General features: G+C 41.0%; 2 protein-coding genes across 2 annotated transcripts in view; one reads left to right on the top strand and one right to left on the bottom strand.

The window, feature by feature from the left end:
* LOC126475149 (pancreatic lipase-related protein 2-like) overlaps nt 1–10053 on the top strand; it is a 429898-nt gene extending 419845 nt beyond the window's left edge. Inside the window, exons 6-7 of the mRNA XM_050102764.1 lie at nt 1578–1734; nt 9516–10053. Coding sequence (XP_049958721.1) covers nt 1578–1734; nt 9516–9771 — 413 coding nt within the window. The 3' untranslated portion in view covers nt 9772–10053. The remainder of the gene's footprint in view (nt 1–1577; nt 1735–9515) is intronic.
* The window catches only part of LOC126475150 (GTP-binding protein Di-Ras1), a 1323975-nt gene that overhangs the window by 1148779 nt on the left and 156226 nt on the right, over nt 1–18970 (bottom strand). The window lies entirely within an intron of this gene.

Genomic DNA, 18970 nt, shown 5'->3' with positions numbered 1-18970 from the left:
GCGGAGTTTTGTAATTTTTCATGAACTGCTATATTTATATATGATGATATCAAGGTAAATACATTGTTTGTTCTCTATTCATATCTTTCATTTGCTAACTATCCCTATCAGTAGTTAGTGCCTTCAGTAGTTTGAATCTTTTATTTAGCTGGCAGTAGTGGCGCTCGCTGAATTGCAGTAGCTTGAGTAGCGAAGATTTTTGTGAGGTACGTGATTTGTGAAAGGTATAGTTTACTGTTAGTCAGGGCCCATTCTTTTGTAGGGATTATTGAAAGTCAGATTGCGTTGCGCTAACAAAATATTGTGTGTCAGTTTAAGCACAGTCGTTTGTAACTGTTCAAAGGGGACGTTTCAAATAATTAGGGCGATACGAACAGTCGGTCCCCAAAGCTGAAAATCTCCGACCCAACCGGTAATCTAACCTGAAAGCCCACGATCTTTAAGACCTACTGACATTCTCCCAAAATGCTACAAAGCACTTCGCTCTCCTCTACACTAAAAGTAATCCGTGGAAGTCATTTATGCTCTACAACTATTATCGTGGTTTGCTCAGAAAATACACGTCTGCGCTCGGCAATGTCCCATCACGGATTCTTTCTTTGCACTGGCCGAAACCCACACGAATTCCCGAACACACTGCTAACGTCATTCGACAGTAGTTTTAAGTAGGGCAGTGGGTAGCGCAGCTATTCTCTTTTTATTGTTCAACACAGATGACTCATGCCATTTCTCTGAAGTCCAATTCGCAGGCTCTTCCAGTGCAGAAAAAGGTATACAGTCGCATTATAAAAATCTACGCCGCTCTCATTAATCTGCAGCTACAAAACTTAAAAATTACAGTTTCCCACTCTGTACGTTATAACTTAACGAAATCCACAACTCGATATCGGGACTCGTTCTGGATATATGGAGACGACATTTCTTAGGTGCCTCGACCTGTATAATGGGCATGCACAAGCCGACTACTTTAGTACCTCCGTTTTAAGAAAATCTAGTTTCTCACGCATTTCAATGCTTATGACGTCCTATCTCCTGAGCTACGGGTCTTACAATGATATAATTTTGCAGATAAATTCAGTTATCTGTGCTTATCCTGTCTGAAAAATGCGTTCCAAATACCGTTGGTAGTAAAGAAGTAATAAATTAAAACATCATGCCTGATACTGTAATTGTACTGCATGAAGAGCGGAAATGTAGCAAGCGATAAACTTAATTTTTTTTTCTTTATTTAGTCGAGGTGTGCCAATGAGAAAAAGTTTCGAAAAGGTTTGAAATTATGGGTGAACGTTGTTGGCAGTTGCCGAGTGCTCTCGTTATGAAGAAACTGGATGAATATAGTCTGGGTAATTTGTGCGCCATGAGTTGCACTGCTTCAAAATATGTACACAGTTTGCAATTTTTATACTTGCGGTACTGTGTTGAAACCTTAACGTAAGATTATACCTGTTAATGTGTAGATTACGGCAGCATTTTAAATTCTTAATTTCGGTCAGTAATTATGCGAAATATTGCTCCTGGTAAGAATCTAGTGTGCGGACGGCTTGGACACTTGTGGCTAGCAGCTCGGTGTGTTGCAGTGGTGTGCTCGCACATGATGGCGCCCTCGTACCTGGCGGAGGCGGTGCGCCGGCCGGGCGCTTTCGTGGGCTCTCGCTGCACCTCCTGGGATGACTTCTCCAGCGGACGCTGCGAGGGGCAGGACGGAATCGCGCTGGGGCTCTTCCAGAACTACTCGTGAGTCATACAGTGCTGTTTACTTCGTGTGGACACCAGTATTTGTAAAAATATAAACTTGAATTTCTTGCATTTTTATTTTTATTTATTTATTTATTTTTTTAATCATCTGTTTTCTTATTGGTTTGATGTGTCGTGCTGCGAATTCCTCTCCTGTGCTAGTCTTGTCATCTCAGAGTAGCATTTACAACGTAAGTCGTCGATTGTTAGCTGGACGCCTCCGATCTCTGTGTTCCTCTACAGTTTTTAACCTCTACAGCTCCCTCTGGTACCATGGTGCTTATCTCCTGACGCATTAACAGATGGCCTATCATCCTATCCCTCATTATTGTCCATGGTTTCCATATATTACTTTCCTCACCGATTCTTCAGAGAACCTCCTCATTCCTTACCTTAGCAGTCCACCAAATTTTCGACATTCTTCTGTGGCATCACATCTCAGATGCTTAGATTCTCTTTTTTCTGGTTTTCTGAACAGTCCTTGTTACTCTACCATGCAATACTGTACTCCAAACGTACGTTATCAAAAATTTCCTCCTCAAGTTGAGACCTGTGTCTGCAGACTTCTATTGACAAGGAACGCCCTTTTTCCCAGTCGCATTCTCCTTTTATGTCCCGTTTTCTCCAGCCATCATCAGTTATTTTGCTTCCTAGGTAGCAGAATTCCTTGACATCGTCTTCGTTGTGATATCTGATTCTGGTAGCAAGTTTCTCGCTGTTCTCATTTCTGCTACTTCTCATTACTTTTCTCTTTCTTTGATTTATTCTGAATCCATATTCTGCACTCATTAAACTTCATTCCGTTCAACACATCCTGTAATTCTTCTTCACTTTCACTGAGAATAACAATATCATCAGCGAATCTTGTCCTTGATATAATTGCGTCATTGCTTCTTCGATGTATAGACTGAACAGTAGGGGCGAAAGACTACATCCCTGTATTACACCCTTTTTAATCCGAGCGCTTCGTTCTTGGTCTTCCTGTCTTATTGTTACCCCGTGGTTCTTGTGCATTCTTGAATTAACAAACTAATATATTTGAAAATTAAATTTTCTTAAACTGCTGCTGCAACAACTTCACATTCCAGAAAGAGTAAAAGAGTAGTTTCCTAAGCTGTTGTCATTTCCTGTGTGTGATACTCTTTTTTCCTTTCGTCACTCACTGATATCTCGTCTCTCGTTGTTGCACAGTGGACTTGCTCTTATCCTCATGATTTTGGGAGGAATAGGTTTCAAACTTCTGTCAGGTGATCCTGACTCGAGGCTACCGTTCTTCCCGGAAATCGCCGCAACGTAAGGTCATGTAGTTCCTCAGCCGAAGCCATTTTTGTCTAATCCGCGATAATACTACATTTATAATTACCTCTACACAGAGTGAATATTAAAACTTACTTTCATTTCCGCTCTCTTCTACATTTCCTTAATTCTCCGTTTACAACTTTGATCCATAACATTTATTGGCTTCGTGATGACTGGGTGTTGTGTTTTTGTAGTTTTTTATACAACTTGCAGCCAATAAATGTAGTAGCTTGAGGTGGTAAGAAAAGCCATATCTGATACACGTGATGGTACGAACGTTCAGAAATGATGGAAGAAGAAAAATTTTCAGTTTCACGTAAGGAGCCCTCGTCAGGAAAAGAGGTTTTGCTGTACGATTTAATAATTGATTTATTATGTCTTTACGAGACGAGGAAATAATTTTCTGACAAGAAATCTAGCAATGTATTTATTTATTTATACATGGTTCATCTTACAATGATGTAGGATTTATCATCATAGCTCAACGTAAATAAATACCTCCAAAACACAAATACACACAAAATATATGCAGCAAGTATTGTTTTATGAGGACAGGCAGTCGACCATGGCCTCGATGAAGGAGCCATCTTGGGACTTGCCTGAAATAAATGAGGTAAACCACGGAAAACCTAAATGAGTATGTCCAGACAGAGCAAACTCTATAGTCCCGAAGATGAAGTCAGTGTCTAAACAACAGCACCGCCTCTTTCAGTTGGTCGGTACTATACTATATTCTTTGATACCTGAATACATACAATTTGCTCCAGATAACTTTATATTGTAAACGTCGTTTTGCTGTTCATCTCTGCACACATCAAAGACATCCACTGGTGAATCCAGAACCATGAACATACGATGATGTTCGACCAGCAACGCGGTGTTTTACCGAATACAAGAGAACTGTATGTGACGATGCCATGTCAGTAAGTAAACATACTGAACAACTGTAGCTAGTGTAGCACCTTTTTCACGTTACACAGACGAATACAGTTACTGAAGTAATGCGGCAACTTGAATTTCAATCATCGTCAGCAAACCAATGGTAAATTGGAGTAATTTTCGGTTTTGCTTATAATTTTCGAGTCGGACCCCGGTTACCTTCATGAAATTTGTTCACTTGCCTCTCCTTTGTCCCTAGAACATCATACCTTCATTATAGAAACACCTGTAAATCTAGAACTTAATACTTAAATCATCTTCATCTGTTAGACAAATGAACGAAAGTTTAGTATTTTTCCTTTTCTGGAGTTCAAAAAGGTAGTAAACTAGTACTAATCATCATGTAATCAACCATTTTCAAGAGTTAAGTGACATTTTGGTTGTCTGGAAAACTGCTTTTGAGTCCGATGCTACTTCTTAGGCAAATATTAAGTTAACACTAGTGTTGGTATTGTACTGTAATTAATTGATTTTCCGTTCTACAGTGACCTTTATGGTTTATACTTCTTTAAGACGTTGCTGTTTAGTTTAATGACCATTTGCACTTGCACTCACTATCGATATAGCGCTTCCTTTTGTAATAAATATTTCCTTAATGTGAGGAAAAGGAATAGATGCATACAATTTGTCTTCTTCTGTAAACTCTTTGAATGCATATACATTGCATGACACGTTACGTGCGATTCCGTGACGTAAACTACATCTGCCAGACTCAAATTTTTAAAGGAGTGAACGGATATTTGTTATTAAATTGGAATTTATCGAATTAAGCCTCAGTCAGTGTTATCTTCTTTATTTTGTGATAAATATATTTCTCAGAGTTACGCTACCAGCATTATTGTTCCTTTATTTATTATTAGACCTGCTCCTGGATTACCATTATTTGCTGTTGGCACTTATAACTATGTAATCAACTGACCGAAATTCATCTTCCTCATATCACCGAACTTCAACAATTCCTCCTAGATCTAACTTCAAACTCCCAATTTCCTTATTTACATTTTGCAGCCCACAAACCCGATTAAGGATCTCACATTCCACGCTCCGACCCGTAGAAAGGCAGTTTTGTTTTTATGATGGCGACATCCTCTGGAATAGTGCAACCGAAGGTCAGAATGGAGGATATTTTACCTCCAGAATATTTGACTCAAGTAGATGCCATCACCATTTAAGCACACAGTTGAGCTGCATGCCGTCGTGAAAAATAACGACTGTAGTTTACCCTTGCTTTCAGCCGCTTGCAGTAACGACACAGTACTGCCATATTGGTTGATGTTACAAGGCCAGATCACTCAGTCATCCATACTGTAGCCCCTGCAACTACTGAAAAACTTGCTGCTCCTCCTCAAGAACCACACGTTTGTCTGACTTCTGCAGAGGTATCCCTCCGTTGCGGTTGCACGTGTTGTACGGCTATCTTTATGTAAGTAAATGAGGTACACAAATACCCCGTTTCGCCAAGGGCCATATTTCATCGAAGAGCATAATGAATGCATTATTGTTGTTCTAACACGAAGCAAATGCGCATCACAGTAGTACAAGTTTGTATGGCAGCTAGCAGAGCAGATAATGAAAGAATTGGAAAAACGTAGTATGAGATGTAAGAAATTATTCAAGTCGTTTAGAGAGAGCAAAGTTTAATTTTGATTCGTTACTGGAATTCGATATTAGAAAAATGGAGAAGGGAAAATAGAGGGTGAATCTGGAGAGGAGGAAGGGAGTGAAAGAGCAAGCCGCTTGGTAGAATTTCGCACAGAGCATAATTTAATCGTCGTAAGAACTTGGCTTAAGAACCACGAGAGAAGGCAATCACTGACGGAAACTAGAAAAAGGAATACACTAGAAGACGAATGGGCACCATTGAGAAATGAAATAGTGAAGGCAATAGAGGATCAACTATGTAAAAAGACAAGCCCTAATAGATATTCTTATCATAGGCGATGCTGTCTTTAATTGATGAAAGGAGAATATATAAAAATGCAGGAAATGAAGGAGGCAAAAGGAGTAAAGTTGTCTAAAACATGAGATTCATATAAAGTTCAAAATCGCTAAGCAGGAATGGCTAGAAGAGAGTTACAAAGCTATAGGAAAATGTATAACTAGGGGATAGATAGATACTGCGTATAGTAAAATTGAAGAGGCTCTTGGAGAAAACAGAAGCAGCTGTGCGGATTTCACCAGTTCAGATGGCAAGCCTGTAGGGTATGGCCAAATTATCAGGAAACACTCGTAAAACGTAGAGGATGAAAATATGTTTGATGGCCCTGGGCCCAGAAACACTTTATTTTCATGTTAGAGCTCATTTTACAAGGCTCTTAACATATTATTTGTGTGTAACAAACAGAAACACAATGTATCAGCACCACATGAAACATTTTCCTAAGCGAAACGTTCATTGTTGAATGAAGTAGTCGGAGAAGTGTACTTGTGCAAGAAAATCAGTTGTTGATAGTGTCTGCACACGCTATTCATGGCATGGATACAGCAAGTTCTCTTGCTACATTCTACAGACAGTCATGTGATCAACATTATTTGTTTCAGCTAATTGCTGACCGCAAATGCTGCGGATTGCTAATGTTTATTTACGTCAGAGACAGCAAAGGGCTTGAAAGAACAGTTGAGAGGAACAGAAAGTGTCTTGAAAGAAGTATAAGAGATGAACATCAAAAAACGAAAGATAAGATTGATACACTGTAGTCGCATTATATTAGGCGACGCCGAGGAAATTCGATTAGGAACTGGGGCATTAAAAGTAGTAGATGATTTTAAAATTTCGGCACCAAAATAGCTCGTGATAGCCGAAGTAGAGAGGATGTAATGGCAAGAAAAGCGCTGCTGAAGAACAGAAATTTGTTAATACCGGAAATATATTTGGTTGAAGTGTAGCCTTGTGTGGAAGTGAAACATGGACGACAAGAAGTTTAGAAAAGGAGAGAAAAGAAGCTACGGCAGATTGATGAAGATTAGATGGATAGATAATGAAACTAATCAGGAAATATTGACTAGAGTTGGGATGAAAAAAAATTGGGGAACAACTTGAATAAAAAGTGAAATCGGTCGGTAGGACACATTCTGAGACATCAAAGAGTCATCACTGCAGTATTTGCAGGAGGTAGGGTGGAGGGAGTAATTGTAGAGGGAGACCAAGAGCTGTATACAGAAAGTTGGATCAAAAGGACTTAGGTTATAGTTGCAGTTGTTATTCGGAGACTTGCACAGGATAGAGTAGCATGGAGAGTTGCATCAAACCAGTCTTCGGACTGAAGAACGCAACAAGTAAAAAGTTCTCTGAAACCTTAATGGTTTGTAAATTTATAGAACTGCTTTCTGACGTCTGCGCTATCCCGATTTATTGGCCGGCAGACCTCTCCCTGGGGTTTTCCTGCCACAGAGTGGTTCCGCGAGCTTTCCACTCCACGGAAGGTGTACATGCGCCAAGAACACTATAGAACAGTCTGTAAAGAAGCTTTTTTTCCATGTACCGAATAGCCTAATCAATTCCGACAAGTGCGTTAGCGAAATCATGCCTTCTCTACGTAACGTTTTGTGTATGTCTGAGATATATCAGATCCGGAGCTCTTTGCTATGGTTACTATCGCAATTTGATACAGAAATACGTTAACAAATAAATAGTTTCATTTCGTCAACTTAGAAGTAGCCTGATCTTTTTGAATCACATTTAGGTGTAGTCTTTTATTTCTTATTATTATAAAGGACGATCAAAAAGATTCTGTTCGAAGGCCGTACCGTCCAAAATCCGTGTGCCAGTCAGGCAAAATCGCCATGAACATTGAGGCAATCATCCTACCAACGGACAAACTTGAAGATACGCGTCTAGTAAGACACAGCGTCCTGCTGTGTGAAAAAGTCCGTAACTGCCTGCTGCACATCCTCGTCCGACAGGAATCGTCGGCCGTTCAAGGTCTTTTTTGATACCGATGGGGACACAATCGCATGGGGAGAGATCAGAACTGTAGGGTACGTGCTCGAGTGTCTCCCAATTGAGTTAGAGAATCTTCTGCGTTACGACATTTGTGATATGAGTATGTCCGTTATCACGAAACAGCAGAACCCCTCGGTGTACAATTCCGCAACAGTGTTTGTCAACAGACATGTTGTCCCATACACATTCTTCGTTCTCCGATGGACGTCTGTCGTGTTTGCCCTTTGCCAGCCAGGAAAAGAATAACAGCACGTTGGTCCTGTTTGGTTGCATTCGGTAATAACGTCGCCGTAGTTCACGTTTCCGCATTTACCGCACGCACATCGTATAGTCACGAATGCCACACTAATCATTTCTATACGTAGCGGTGCTTATATAACAGTATCGACATCGCGCTACGTTGCATACGCGCTGCAGCAACGCTCTCAAACGAAAACTTTCTGATCGCCCCTTATATTAACAGCGATTTAATTTCCTCAAAATAATGAAACGTAACTCTGTAATAAGAAATGAGAAAGCAGAAGGTGAGGCATTTGTTCAATACTATCGCGTAGTCGCTATGCAACATATAGGCCACAATGCTCCAGGAACGGAAGCAAAGAATAAGAAGACAAAACTGCCCCTCCACGACTTGAACGTCAGAGATAGAGCAGCAGTTAGTGTGGGCAAAAGCAGCATAGACAAAAATCGACTCTATCCTTTTGGTTGGAACCTCCTTGGTGGTCGCCTTAAGCGACATAATGGAAACCACAAAATGGTTAAAATGGCTCTGAGCACTGTGGGACCTGAGGTCATCAATCCCTTGGACTTAGAACTACTTAGACTTAACTAACCTAAGGACATCACACGCATCCATGCCCGGGGCAGGATTCTAACCTCCGACCGTAGCAGCAGCGCGGTTCCGGACTAAAGCGCCTATAACCTCTCGGTCACAGCGGCCGGCTGGAAACCACAGAAAAAGAAAAAAAAATATGAATGATCCATAGCCTTCCAGTATGCGAATCCAGCTATTTTGCTTGGTGATTCCTGCCAACCGCTGTAGCCGAGCGGTTCTAGGCGCTTCAGTCCAGAACCGCGCTGCTGCTAAGGTCGCAGGTTCGAATCCTGCCTCGGGCATTGATTGTGTGATGTCCTTAGGTTAGTTAGGTTTAAGTAGTTCTTAGTGGACTGATGACCTCAGATGTTAAGACCCATAGTGCTTAGAGCCAACTGCACCAATTGTTTCCTGAACCTGAATTTGGATTTGTAATACGTCGTTAGGTATTGAGTCGCAAATATGTGGGATATTTAGGACACGTTACAATATTCTAGTTATTTGAAGAGGAGTGGAGCAAGGATTCATCTGAGAGAAGGTAAGCAAGGAAGAATGGATATCGGTAAAGAATTTTGTGTCATCTTCATCTTGGGAAGGATGACGTCTACGAAATATTTGATGGTCGGGGAGGATGGAAGTATTGTTTGTTTGTCGATATTAATGGGGTCCTCACATATCGCGACTTATTATCCTTCCGCTCACTCTTGTTCCCACCCAACAGCTAGGTAATTGCATGTAGTAAGGCAAATGAGCAACATTTTTAGCATCAGCACTGTATGCCCGCAGGACGTTCGGCTCGTTCTACCTGCGCACGGCGGAGCAGTCTCCGTACGGCCTGGGGGAGGCGGGCGCGAGGCCATCACAGCCTATGCTGGACCTGGACAACTCACTGGAGGCGGAAGGTGCCGCGCAGCGGCGCGAGGGGCGCATGCGTGACCTGGAGAACACGCTGCCTCCGGCTGGAGGCTCTGGCGCCGTGGCCCCGTGGGAGGCGCTGTTGCTGCTACTGGCTGCCACCAGCGTTGCCATGGCAACCACGTGACCTGCGCGGCCAGGTGTGCTCGTCCACCTTCGTGCCGGATAGCGGCAGTGTGGTGAACTTCCGAGCAGAACTGGCTGCAACCATGTCGCTGCCAGTGAGACTCGCGAAACAAGCTCTTTGAACAGTGTGCCCGCGTCAAATATTTACGCTCGGTGTGCGTTTTTATGTGGCTGTGAGGACTTGTGTTTCTTATAATAGACGCTCTTTGATAAATTATTCAGACGTTGCTATATTATAAAATCATAAATATAGTGAGCCGTTAAGTGAAAATAAAAAAGTATTATTCGCAATAGAAAAAAAAACCTGAATTGTTTACTGTTTCATCTTTTGACATTGCAGAACATTACATATAGCCCATCTGTAAAGTAAGTCTCATATTTACCTCAGAAACATTAGTTTTACGTTTACTGGATGCCTTTAAGGTTCTAATACATAACTATTTCATGTTTACATCTACATGACTACTCTGTAGTTCACACTTAATTGCCTGGAAGAGGTTTCAACGAATCACCTTCAAACTATTTCTCTATCATTACACACTCAAATAGTGTGAAGGAAAAACGAACACTTAAATCTTTCCTTGCGAGGAAAAAGTTGGTGATTGGAATTTCGTTAAAAGGTCTCGCAGCAACGAGAAACGCCTTTGAAACTTCCTGGCAGATTAAAATCTTTGCTTTTCGCGGGCAAGTGCTCTACCGACTGAGCTACCCAAGTACGACTCAGGACCTCTGCTCACGGCTTCAATTCTGCCAGTACCTCGTCTCCTACCTTCCATTCTGGAAAAACGCCTTTGTTTTAATTATTGACACCCCAAATCTCAACCATATCCGTGACACTCTGTCCCCTTATTTCGCGATAGTACAAAAAGAGCTGCCCTTCTTTTGACTTTTTCGATGTCCTCCGCCAATCCTATCCCGTAAGGATCCCATACTGTATTACAATACTCTATCAGAGGAAGGATAAGGTAGTATAGGAAGCCTCTTTGATGGATTTCTTGCATCTTCTAAGTGTTCTGGTAATAAAATGCAGTCTTTCGTTCGCTATACCCACAAAATTATGTATATGATCGTTTTAATTTAGAATGATCGTAACTGTAATTCCTAGCCCATAATTAATAGACTTCAGATTTATGCGATTTATCGTGTAACCGAAATTTATCGGATTCCTTTTAGTATTTTTGTGAGTAATATCGCACTTTTCTCCACTTTTTTCACACCCACAGACAACTTTTCTAAATTATTTTTCTTTTTGTTTTGGCTCTTCTGATGACTTTACTGGATGACAAATCACAATATCGTCCGCAAACCGCCTAAGAAAGCTGCTCAGATAGTCTCCTAAATCATCAATATAGGCCTATAACAATTCCTTAGGGAGCGCTGGATATTACTTCGGTTTTACTCAATGACTTTCCGTCAGTTGCAAGGAACTATGACTTTTGTGAACGGAATTCACGAATCCGGTCGCACAACAGAGACAATATTACACAGACACGCAGTTACATTAGAAGCCGCTTGTGATGAGGGGTACCAAAAGGCCTTCTGGAAATTTAGAAATGTGGAATCTGTTTGAAGTCTCCTCTCGACAGCACTCGTTATTTCATGAGGATAATGAGCTATTTGTGTTGCACAAAAGCGACATGATGTGAATACGTGCTGATAATGCGTCAATAGAGTGTTTTTTCGCCTTAATTGATAATGTTCAGACATAGAATATGTTACAAAATCCTACTGAAAATTGACATTCTATGACTCTGTAATACGACAGATTACTCTTTTTTTTTTCTTGGGTATTGGTATGAATTGTGCAACTTTCCAGTCTTTAAGTGCGGATGTTTCGTAGAGAGAGCGGTTGTACATGAGTGCTAAGTATACAGCTACTGTACCAGCATACTCTGAAAGGAGCCTAACTGAAATACTATCTGGACAATAAGACTTGTCTTCCATAAGTAATTTAGGCTGCTTCACTACAATGAGGAGTCTATATCTAAGTTACACATGTTTGCAGCTGTTTTAGATTATAATAATGAAATATTTACTTCGTCATCTTTGGTGAAGGAATTTCGGAAAGCTGCATTTAGTAACTGCGCTTTTGTGGCCCTGTCATTAGTAACAATACCATCGCTATCGCGCATTGAAGATATAGATTGTGTGCTGCAGCTGGTGTGCTTTATATACGACGAGAATGCCTTCGAATTGCTGGAAACAATCTTAATTGTTAATGGTAACAATGACCACACAGTACAAAACACAGACATCTGGCTGAAATCACGTGTCAAAAGTAATGAAATCCTAAATGCCGATAGGAATGAATATCGCAGAGATAGATAGAACGTTGGTTCAAAAATGGTTCAAATGGCTCTGAGCACTATGGGACTTAAACATCTGAGGTCATCAGTCATCTAGAACTTAGAACTACTTAAATCTAACTAACCTGAGGACATCACACACATCCATGCCCGAGGCAGGATTGGAACCTGCGACCGTAGCTGTCGCGCGGTTCCTGACTGAAGCGCCTAGAACCGCTCGGCCACAGTGGCCGGCTGAACGCTAGTGGTGGTGTTGATTTTATAGCAACAAAAAATACAATATCTAATGAGGTTAGTAGGACTTCGAATGCGAAGCAATTAGGGCGAAGACAAGTATTAAATGTGAGTCAAACATAGGATGCTTTTATAGACCCACTGCCTCAGCAGCAGTAGTGGCACATCATCAGAGGGGAAACCTGAAGAATATTTTGCTTGAATTTGCTAGTCATGTTATAGTTTTAGTTGGAGATTCTAACTTGTCAGCTATTGATTGTAGACTAAAGTTATTAGGACGAGTACTAGGAACAGAGAAGTTGTTCTAAGTGCTTTATCCGAGAAATACTGTGAGCAGTTCATCAGAAAACTGGCTTGTGAAATAACATCATAGACCTGCTGGTGATAAACACAATCGAAATTATCGACTGAGTCAGCGTTAACAGCGATCAACGGTCATAAGACTGTTAGATCATCACTGAATAACGCTGTAAATCGAAATACAGGGAAAGGTAGGAACATCTTATTGCTTAGGAAGAGTGAAACGCCGTCGTCCGACAGAAAACTGCTATGAAAGCAAAGAGAGCTCCACTGCAAATTTAAACGTAGCCAAAGGTTCACAGGCAAACAAAAATTAAATGAAACCAAGATTACCTTAAAGAGAGCTACGTGTGAAGCTTTCAACGAGTTTGAAAAAAATATTCTGTTTACAGACTTGCCAGAAACTTTCAATATCTTTTGGTCTTACCTTATATCAGTGACCATAACTGCACTGAAAGAGGGAATGACACAAAAAAGGTCGAAATCCGAAACGTCTTTTTCAAAACTTGTTTCACAGGGGAAGACCGCGCCGTAGTGCTCCTTTAAAACATCGTACGTACGAAAAAAAAAAAAAACCGGCTAATATTGAAATAAGGAAACGTAGGAAAGGACATTCGACCTGACGCAATACGAATACGATTCCGCATAGAGTATTCAGAAGAACTTGCCCTTGTAGAAGAAGTATACCGTAGGTCTCTGGAGAAATGAAGTTTTCCTTAGAAAAAAGAACTGCTTGTTTCCGTTTTTAAGAAGGGTTGCCGTTCTCTCACGTCGGTTAGATGCAGAATTTTGTAATATTATTTTATGACTGCCTCTAATGATGTTTCTGGAGGCTGAAAATATTCTCCGTAGGAACCAACAAGAATTCCGAAAGTAATGATTGTGTGAAACCCAGCTCACCCTGTTCGTCCACGAGATCCCTGAAAAACGCAGCAGATAGAGGCATCCATGTAGATACCTTTCTCCTTAACTTCCATAAGGCATTCGGTACAGTTCCCTACTGCCTCCTGATGAACAAAATACGAGCGTACGGATTATCATACCAGCTGTGTGACTGGAATGAAGAGTTCTTAGCAAACAGAGCACAGCATGTCATTCTGAACGGAGAGAAGTCTTCAGACATAAAAGTAGTTTCGGGCGTGTTATATGACCATTACTTTTCACAATGTAAATGTATAACCTAGTAGATAATGTTGGAAGTTCGATGAGGTTTCTTACGGATGCTTCTGTTTCATACGGAGAAGTAACGTGGCTAGAAAAATATAGCGAAATGCAGAAAGGCCTGCATAAGATTGACGTTTGATGCAGAGAGTAGCAGCTGGCTCTCAACAGAAATCTAACGTATTTCGGATACTGTTTATTGTACAATTACGCAACTGCTGAACAATCAATGGATGTATTTCCTTCCATAAAATATCTGCGACTATGTGTAAAGCGTCCTGAGAAATTTGAGATGGGACTACATAAAATTCATCGCAAGTAACTCAGATGCTAGATTGAGATCTATTGGAAAAATCGTCAGCAAATGTAGTCAACCAACGAAGGAAGAAGCTTACAAAACACTGGTTCGATCAGTATTTGAATATTGCTCGTCTTTATGGGATCCACGTCAGATATAACTGATCGAGGGAATAGAGAAGATCGAAAGAAGAGCAGCGCATTCGTCACAGAGATGGTCAACCAACTCCAGTGGCATACGGTGCAAGACAGGCGTACTACATCACGTTATGGTCCATTGGAGGAGGAATTCTTCCCGATGAGTTTATTATTCGTAGTTGGAAACTGATTTTTCCTGACTACGGAACGAAGTGTGAGAGCTTAATCGAATTAAAAGAGTTAGGAACTGAGTATACGCAAGTTGGATGCATCCATTTCTATACAGCCGTTAGTGATAAGGTGCTGCTTTTGTCACCTATTCCCTGCTTGATGAGAAAGCTGCACGTGACGTTGAGTGAACTATTTTGATATTCACTGAGAAGAAGTTACTCTGTACAGTAGCGATTTTAGGGAAAAAGGTTCATAGGTGATAAGTGATGCCAATAAAACTGTACCTACAACGCTGATTGGCGACAATGAATAGATCGTACGATGATGTGATAGTCTGTTGCTCTTGTTTATCGCCTACAAAATGAGGCGACTGTCTGCTGTGAAGGTATTAAATCGTCTATAGAAAAGTGTAAGCGTAGGGTGTATTGACACGGATAGCTATAGTGTGGTACAGCTATTTTCTGTGTTGGCTGTAAAGGTGTTGACACTGTTCACCTACTGTTGAATAAGTGTTTCAACGGCAGAAATTAAATTCTAGTTATAATCTGGCTGACCACGAGTGCTGCTAAAGAATCTTCGTCGTTTGGCTTCAACGATCAGAAGCAGCTAGATAGTCTTCACCCATTCCAGCACTGTCTCTCCATATGTATGGTCAAATTCATATTCCCAGATGGTGCTGTGAGTCGCTGTGAGTAAACGCTACTTTTTAAATGTCTTTTTATTTCTAGGATTTCTGTTATTGAAGTCTAAATTAGAATGAGTACTAAATTATATCCTTACATACTTTTAACGTTAGTTCCAACAACTACCCCCAACAAATGTCATGTAAAAATTCTGATAACGTAGAGAATAAAACAAAAGATATTGACAGCTTTGAGGAGGAGGAGGAATATCTAATTAATTTCCCCTGCTCTTAATTAATGGTGTTTCAAGTGGTTTCTACAGTTTTGGTTACAGCGTCGTACTTCTGCCATCTGTCAATGATTGGGACTCGACAACATTGTAGGATATGTCTCGCAGTACTGTGATAAGCGAGTTACTTTCTGGAGTGACAAAGAGGAATCCTGCTGAATTCAATTGACTTTTTCTCAGTATCTGAATTAAATATTCTGGACGATTTTCACTTATGGTGTGTCGTCTATCAAGCGTGTGATTTTAGTCAACGGGGTCATTCTACACAGAAACTACAATTAATTTCGACTTTTCGCTGTGGGTTATCTGTCTTAGCCGTCACTAGCACAATGCGGGAGCACTGACTGCAATAGTTGCTCGCAAGGTCTGTGGCAACTGAGTGGTGCCAAGGTTACGGCGGTTCTAGCGTCCAGTATCACAGGAGATCAGCTTTTTATCTCTTATTTAAGACAGCTACCGCCGCTGGGCTTCCTGAATGTGACGAATAATTCATGTCAAAACGATCTCACATGAAGCGACAGAACTATTTTCTGATGTGATTTCATCGATAGCACTCGCGCCATACGAGCCACAAACGTCTGAGCTTCTTCCACTTCCTTCACCCCTCTGTTCGATTCAAAAAGAAAAAAACGTCACAACTTTAAATTTTTTCCGTTTAACGTTCCATTTTGTAACCCCATAAACAACGCTACCTTCAAAAATATGTAACCTGCAAGATGTCATCTCAAGACTAATAATAGAACCTGAAATAAGAAATGACAATAGATAAATGGACTTATAGCAACCTGCGTACCAAGATGCGAAACAGAACTGCCACGAATTTATGCAGCTACCTCGTTTCTCGGGGAAAATTGTGTCCGCAGTTGTAGATTACGTACTTAGCATTCCCACGTCATATACTGCGTGAGTTCTGATTACAACGTTGTACATTCAGTTTACTGATAGTATCTTACCCTGAAAACCAAACTACAGTATTCAGTAAGCTTATGTTTGGCAGAGTGAATGCAGAAAACTTCCTCTGTTGGTTATAGGCTCAAAGCACAATGTGTTGCGATCACATGGGGCTGACGCTAAATAGCGTCAGGCAGCTGTAGAGCCGTCGAGCAGAAATTGTCATCAGGAGAGGCAGCTACGAACTCTTTCGTGAAAATGTGTTTCTGACGTTTGCCTATTGCTGGCGGGGTAGAAAATGAAGTACACTGTATATGAGCTTCCAATAGATTAATACTGTTTATTAATCTGCTGGAAAATCTGGTTCAGTAGCTCAGCTTTTTTTCTGCTCTGCGTGACGTTTACCTCGAACAGGTGGTGCAGCAGAGTAGCTCAAGTGAATGACAACACTTTTTGTGGAAACTTATTTGTCTTACAGTGTTGGCTGTTTGTGTAGATCGCTGTTATGCGATTTTATTTCGCTGATTACAAAACCAAGTCGAAGGTACGTATTGGGTAGCCAAGGTAGATAGGTAATGGCATTTCGACATAACAAGGAGATAAAAGTATTGAACAGGCTACAAATCACCCACAGAATCAGTGTGTCAGAATTCTCATGAAGTGCAGCACATCTGCTAATTCGGAATAAATCATTTCATTATTGTTAAATCTGGGACAAATTGATGTCGGAAACTATCTCTCAAAAAATTCGTGACAGAGCTACAAAAATCGTGAGTGCCCGGACAAAAACGTGACTAATGGTCACCTTAGTTAAATGTTATAGGGTATATCTTAAGTCGTCAGCGAATAGTTTCTGTGGTAACAGAAAGTAAAAACTGTAAAGGGTGACAGAGACTAAATAATATATCCAACAAATGATTTAGGATGCTGAGTGTGAATGCTACTGTGAAATGAAGAAGTTGTCACAGCAGAGAAAATCTGGACTGGACGCATCAGACCAGTCAGAAGATTGGTATAAAAAAGTGGTGTGAGTATCTGAAAATGAAATTCTGAATTTCGAAACTGTTTATGCTGTATGAGAGGAGGAAATAAGTAGCATCTCGAAAGAACTACACAATGAAGTTTATTCAGCTGCAGACTCAACACCTGAATTTAACCGAGATGATGAAAAACAAACAGAGAACAGAGAGAAGTACTGCGTTGTGTCCATAAAGACGGGCAGCGTTATCCTGTAGGTCAGAAATGTGCCAGAGACGTAACGGATTGCTGGTCTGCGTGACTGGAATCCGATACAGAGTGTGCCATAATTTATGAGATCCGCCCGCTGTCAGGGCTCGCAATGCTGGACACGGTAGGCATCTGCTATTGTGACGACAGACGCCAACGTCTCCTCATTGGATACCTGAAACGGCAACGTGGCGAACGAAAAATCAAGCGGTAGAGTTGTGTAATAGTGCTCGCAGCTTCTTTTTCCGCTACTACACATTTACAAATTATGACACAAATATCGGGAATTAAAGAAATATAGTTTACATCGGTGACTGTGTTATTCAGACTTCTAACATAGTTCTAGGTGTATCAAGACAACATTTCTTGTGAATTCACGCAACTTTTGTCAGAAACGTAAAGAGACCAAGGGTGATTGCTCATCTGGTTTGGTACAGACGACTTCGTCAAAGAAATTAATCTCAGTAGACAACCACTAGTGGTACTCCCCTGTTAGACATGTCGGAGGAATACAACGTTGCGAATTGAGTTTCCAATTAGATGTTATGAAATAATATCCTGTCCTACTCTCGATGCATGGAGAAGGGGTCCCACGTGCCATTGGATAGTCAAGGGCCATTGAGCAGCAAGACGTAATTTACGATTGTGTACCCATTTATATTCCTCCGATTACTGCGCCATCTGTGGCGAAACGAAGGAAATGCTTCAGACAAAACGTATGTAGATTTGGCAGTAGGATCGAAATCTGTAATAGAAGACGGGGTTTCCCACTCAAGATATAAAAGTTGCATCCCCCCCCCCCCACCTTTCCCCGCCACCTACCCACGGGGTGCATTGGCGGGTCGAGGTGATATAAGTGGATGTCCCCCTCCGAGGCAAACGAATTGGAATTATAACTTCGTTTGATCTGATGTATAGTTTTCGAGTTATTTCAGTGTCTTCAGTTGAAATAAACACACTGTATATCTATCTTTAAATTTAGAGCTTACCCACGTTGAATGACCTTATCGCTGTTTACGATAGCATTCTATAAACCTGGCAATCTTCTTCTTCTCGCACACTCACACAGAAATCGCTTTTCGATGTTGGATGTTCACACATGACCATTCTGTTTAAAAAAAGAGTCTCGAGCTGCCTCCACCACCAATTTCTTCTATTATGCCTATTGATGCCATTGTATTGCTCCCGTGTATGGCAAATGGTACAATGTCTCTAGAATGTCTAGTCTTCTCCGTATTAAAGTAGGGATATGTGGCGTTACCGTTCTCTCCGACATCAGCTGGTAGAGAAAATAATCGTCTCCGAACTATTCCTCCACTGCGCAGGGTATACAATTTCATATAATGTGTTCGCATTCTCCCACATTTAGCGCTCTATTAAGCACGAGAAACACCCCCGTAACGTAACACCACCTTCTCCGTATTTCATTGTAGGCACTACACATGATGGGAGGTAACGTTCTGCAGATATTCGCCAAACCCAAACCCACCATCGGATTTCGACAGGTTGTAGCGAATTCATCACTCCAAATTACTAATTTCGAATCATCCACTGACCAATGGC

The sequence above is a fragment of the Schistocerca serialis genome, chromosome 4 (genome assembly GCF_023864345.2).
Source record: "Schistocerca serialis cubense isolate TAMUIC-IGC-003099 chromosome 4, iqSchSeri2.2, whole genome shotgun sequence".
NCBI classification, from domain to species: domain Eukaryota; kingdom Metazoa; phylum Arthropoda; class Insecta; order Orthoptera; family Acrididae; genus Schistocerca; species Schistocerca serialis.
Note: the sequence above shows the minus strand (reverse complement) of the source record. Positions and strands in the feature narration are given on the sequence as shown.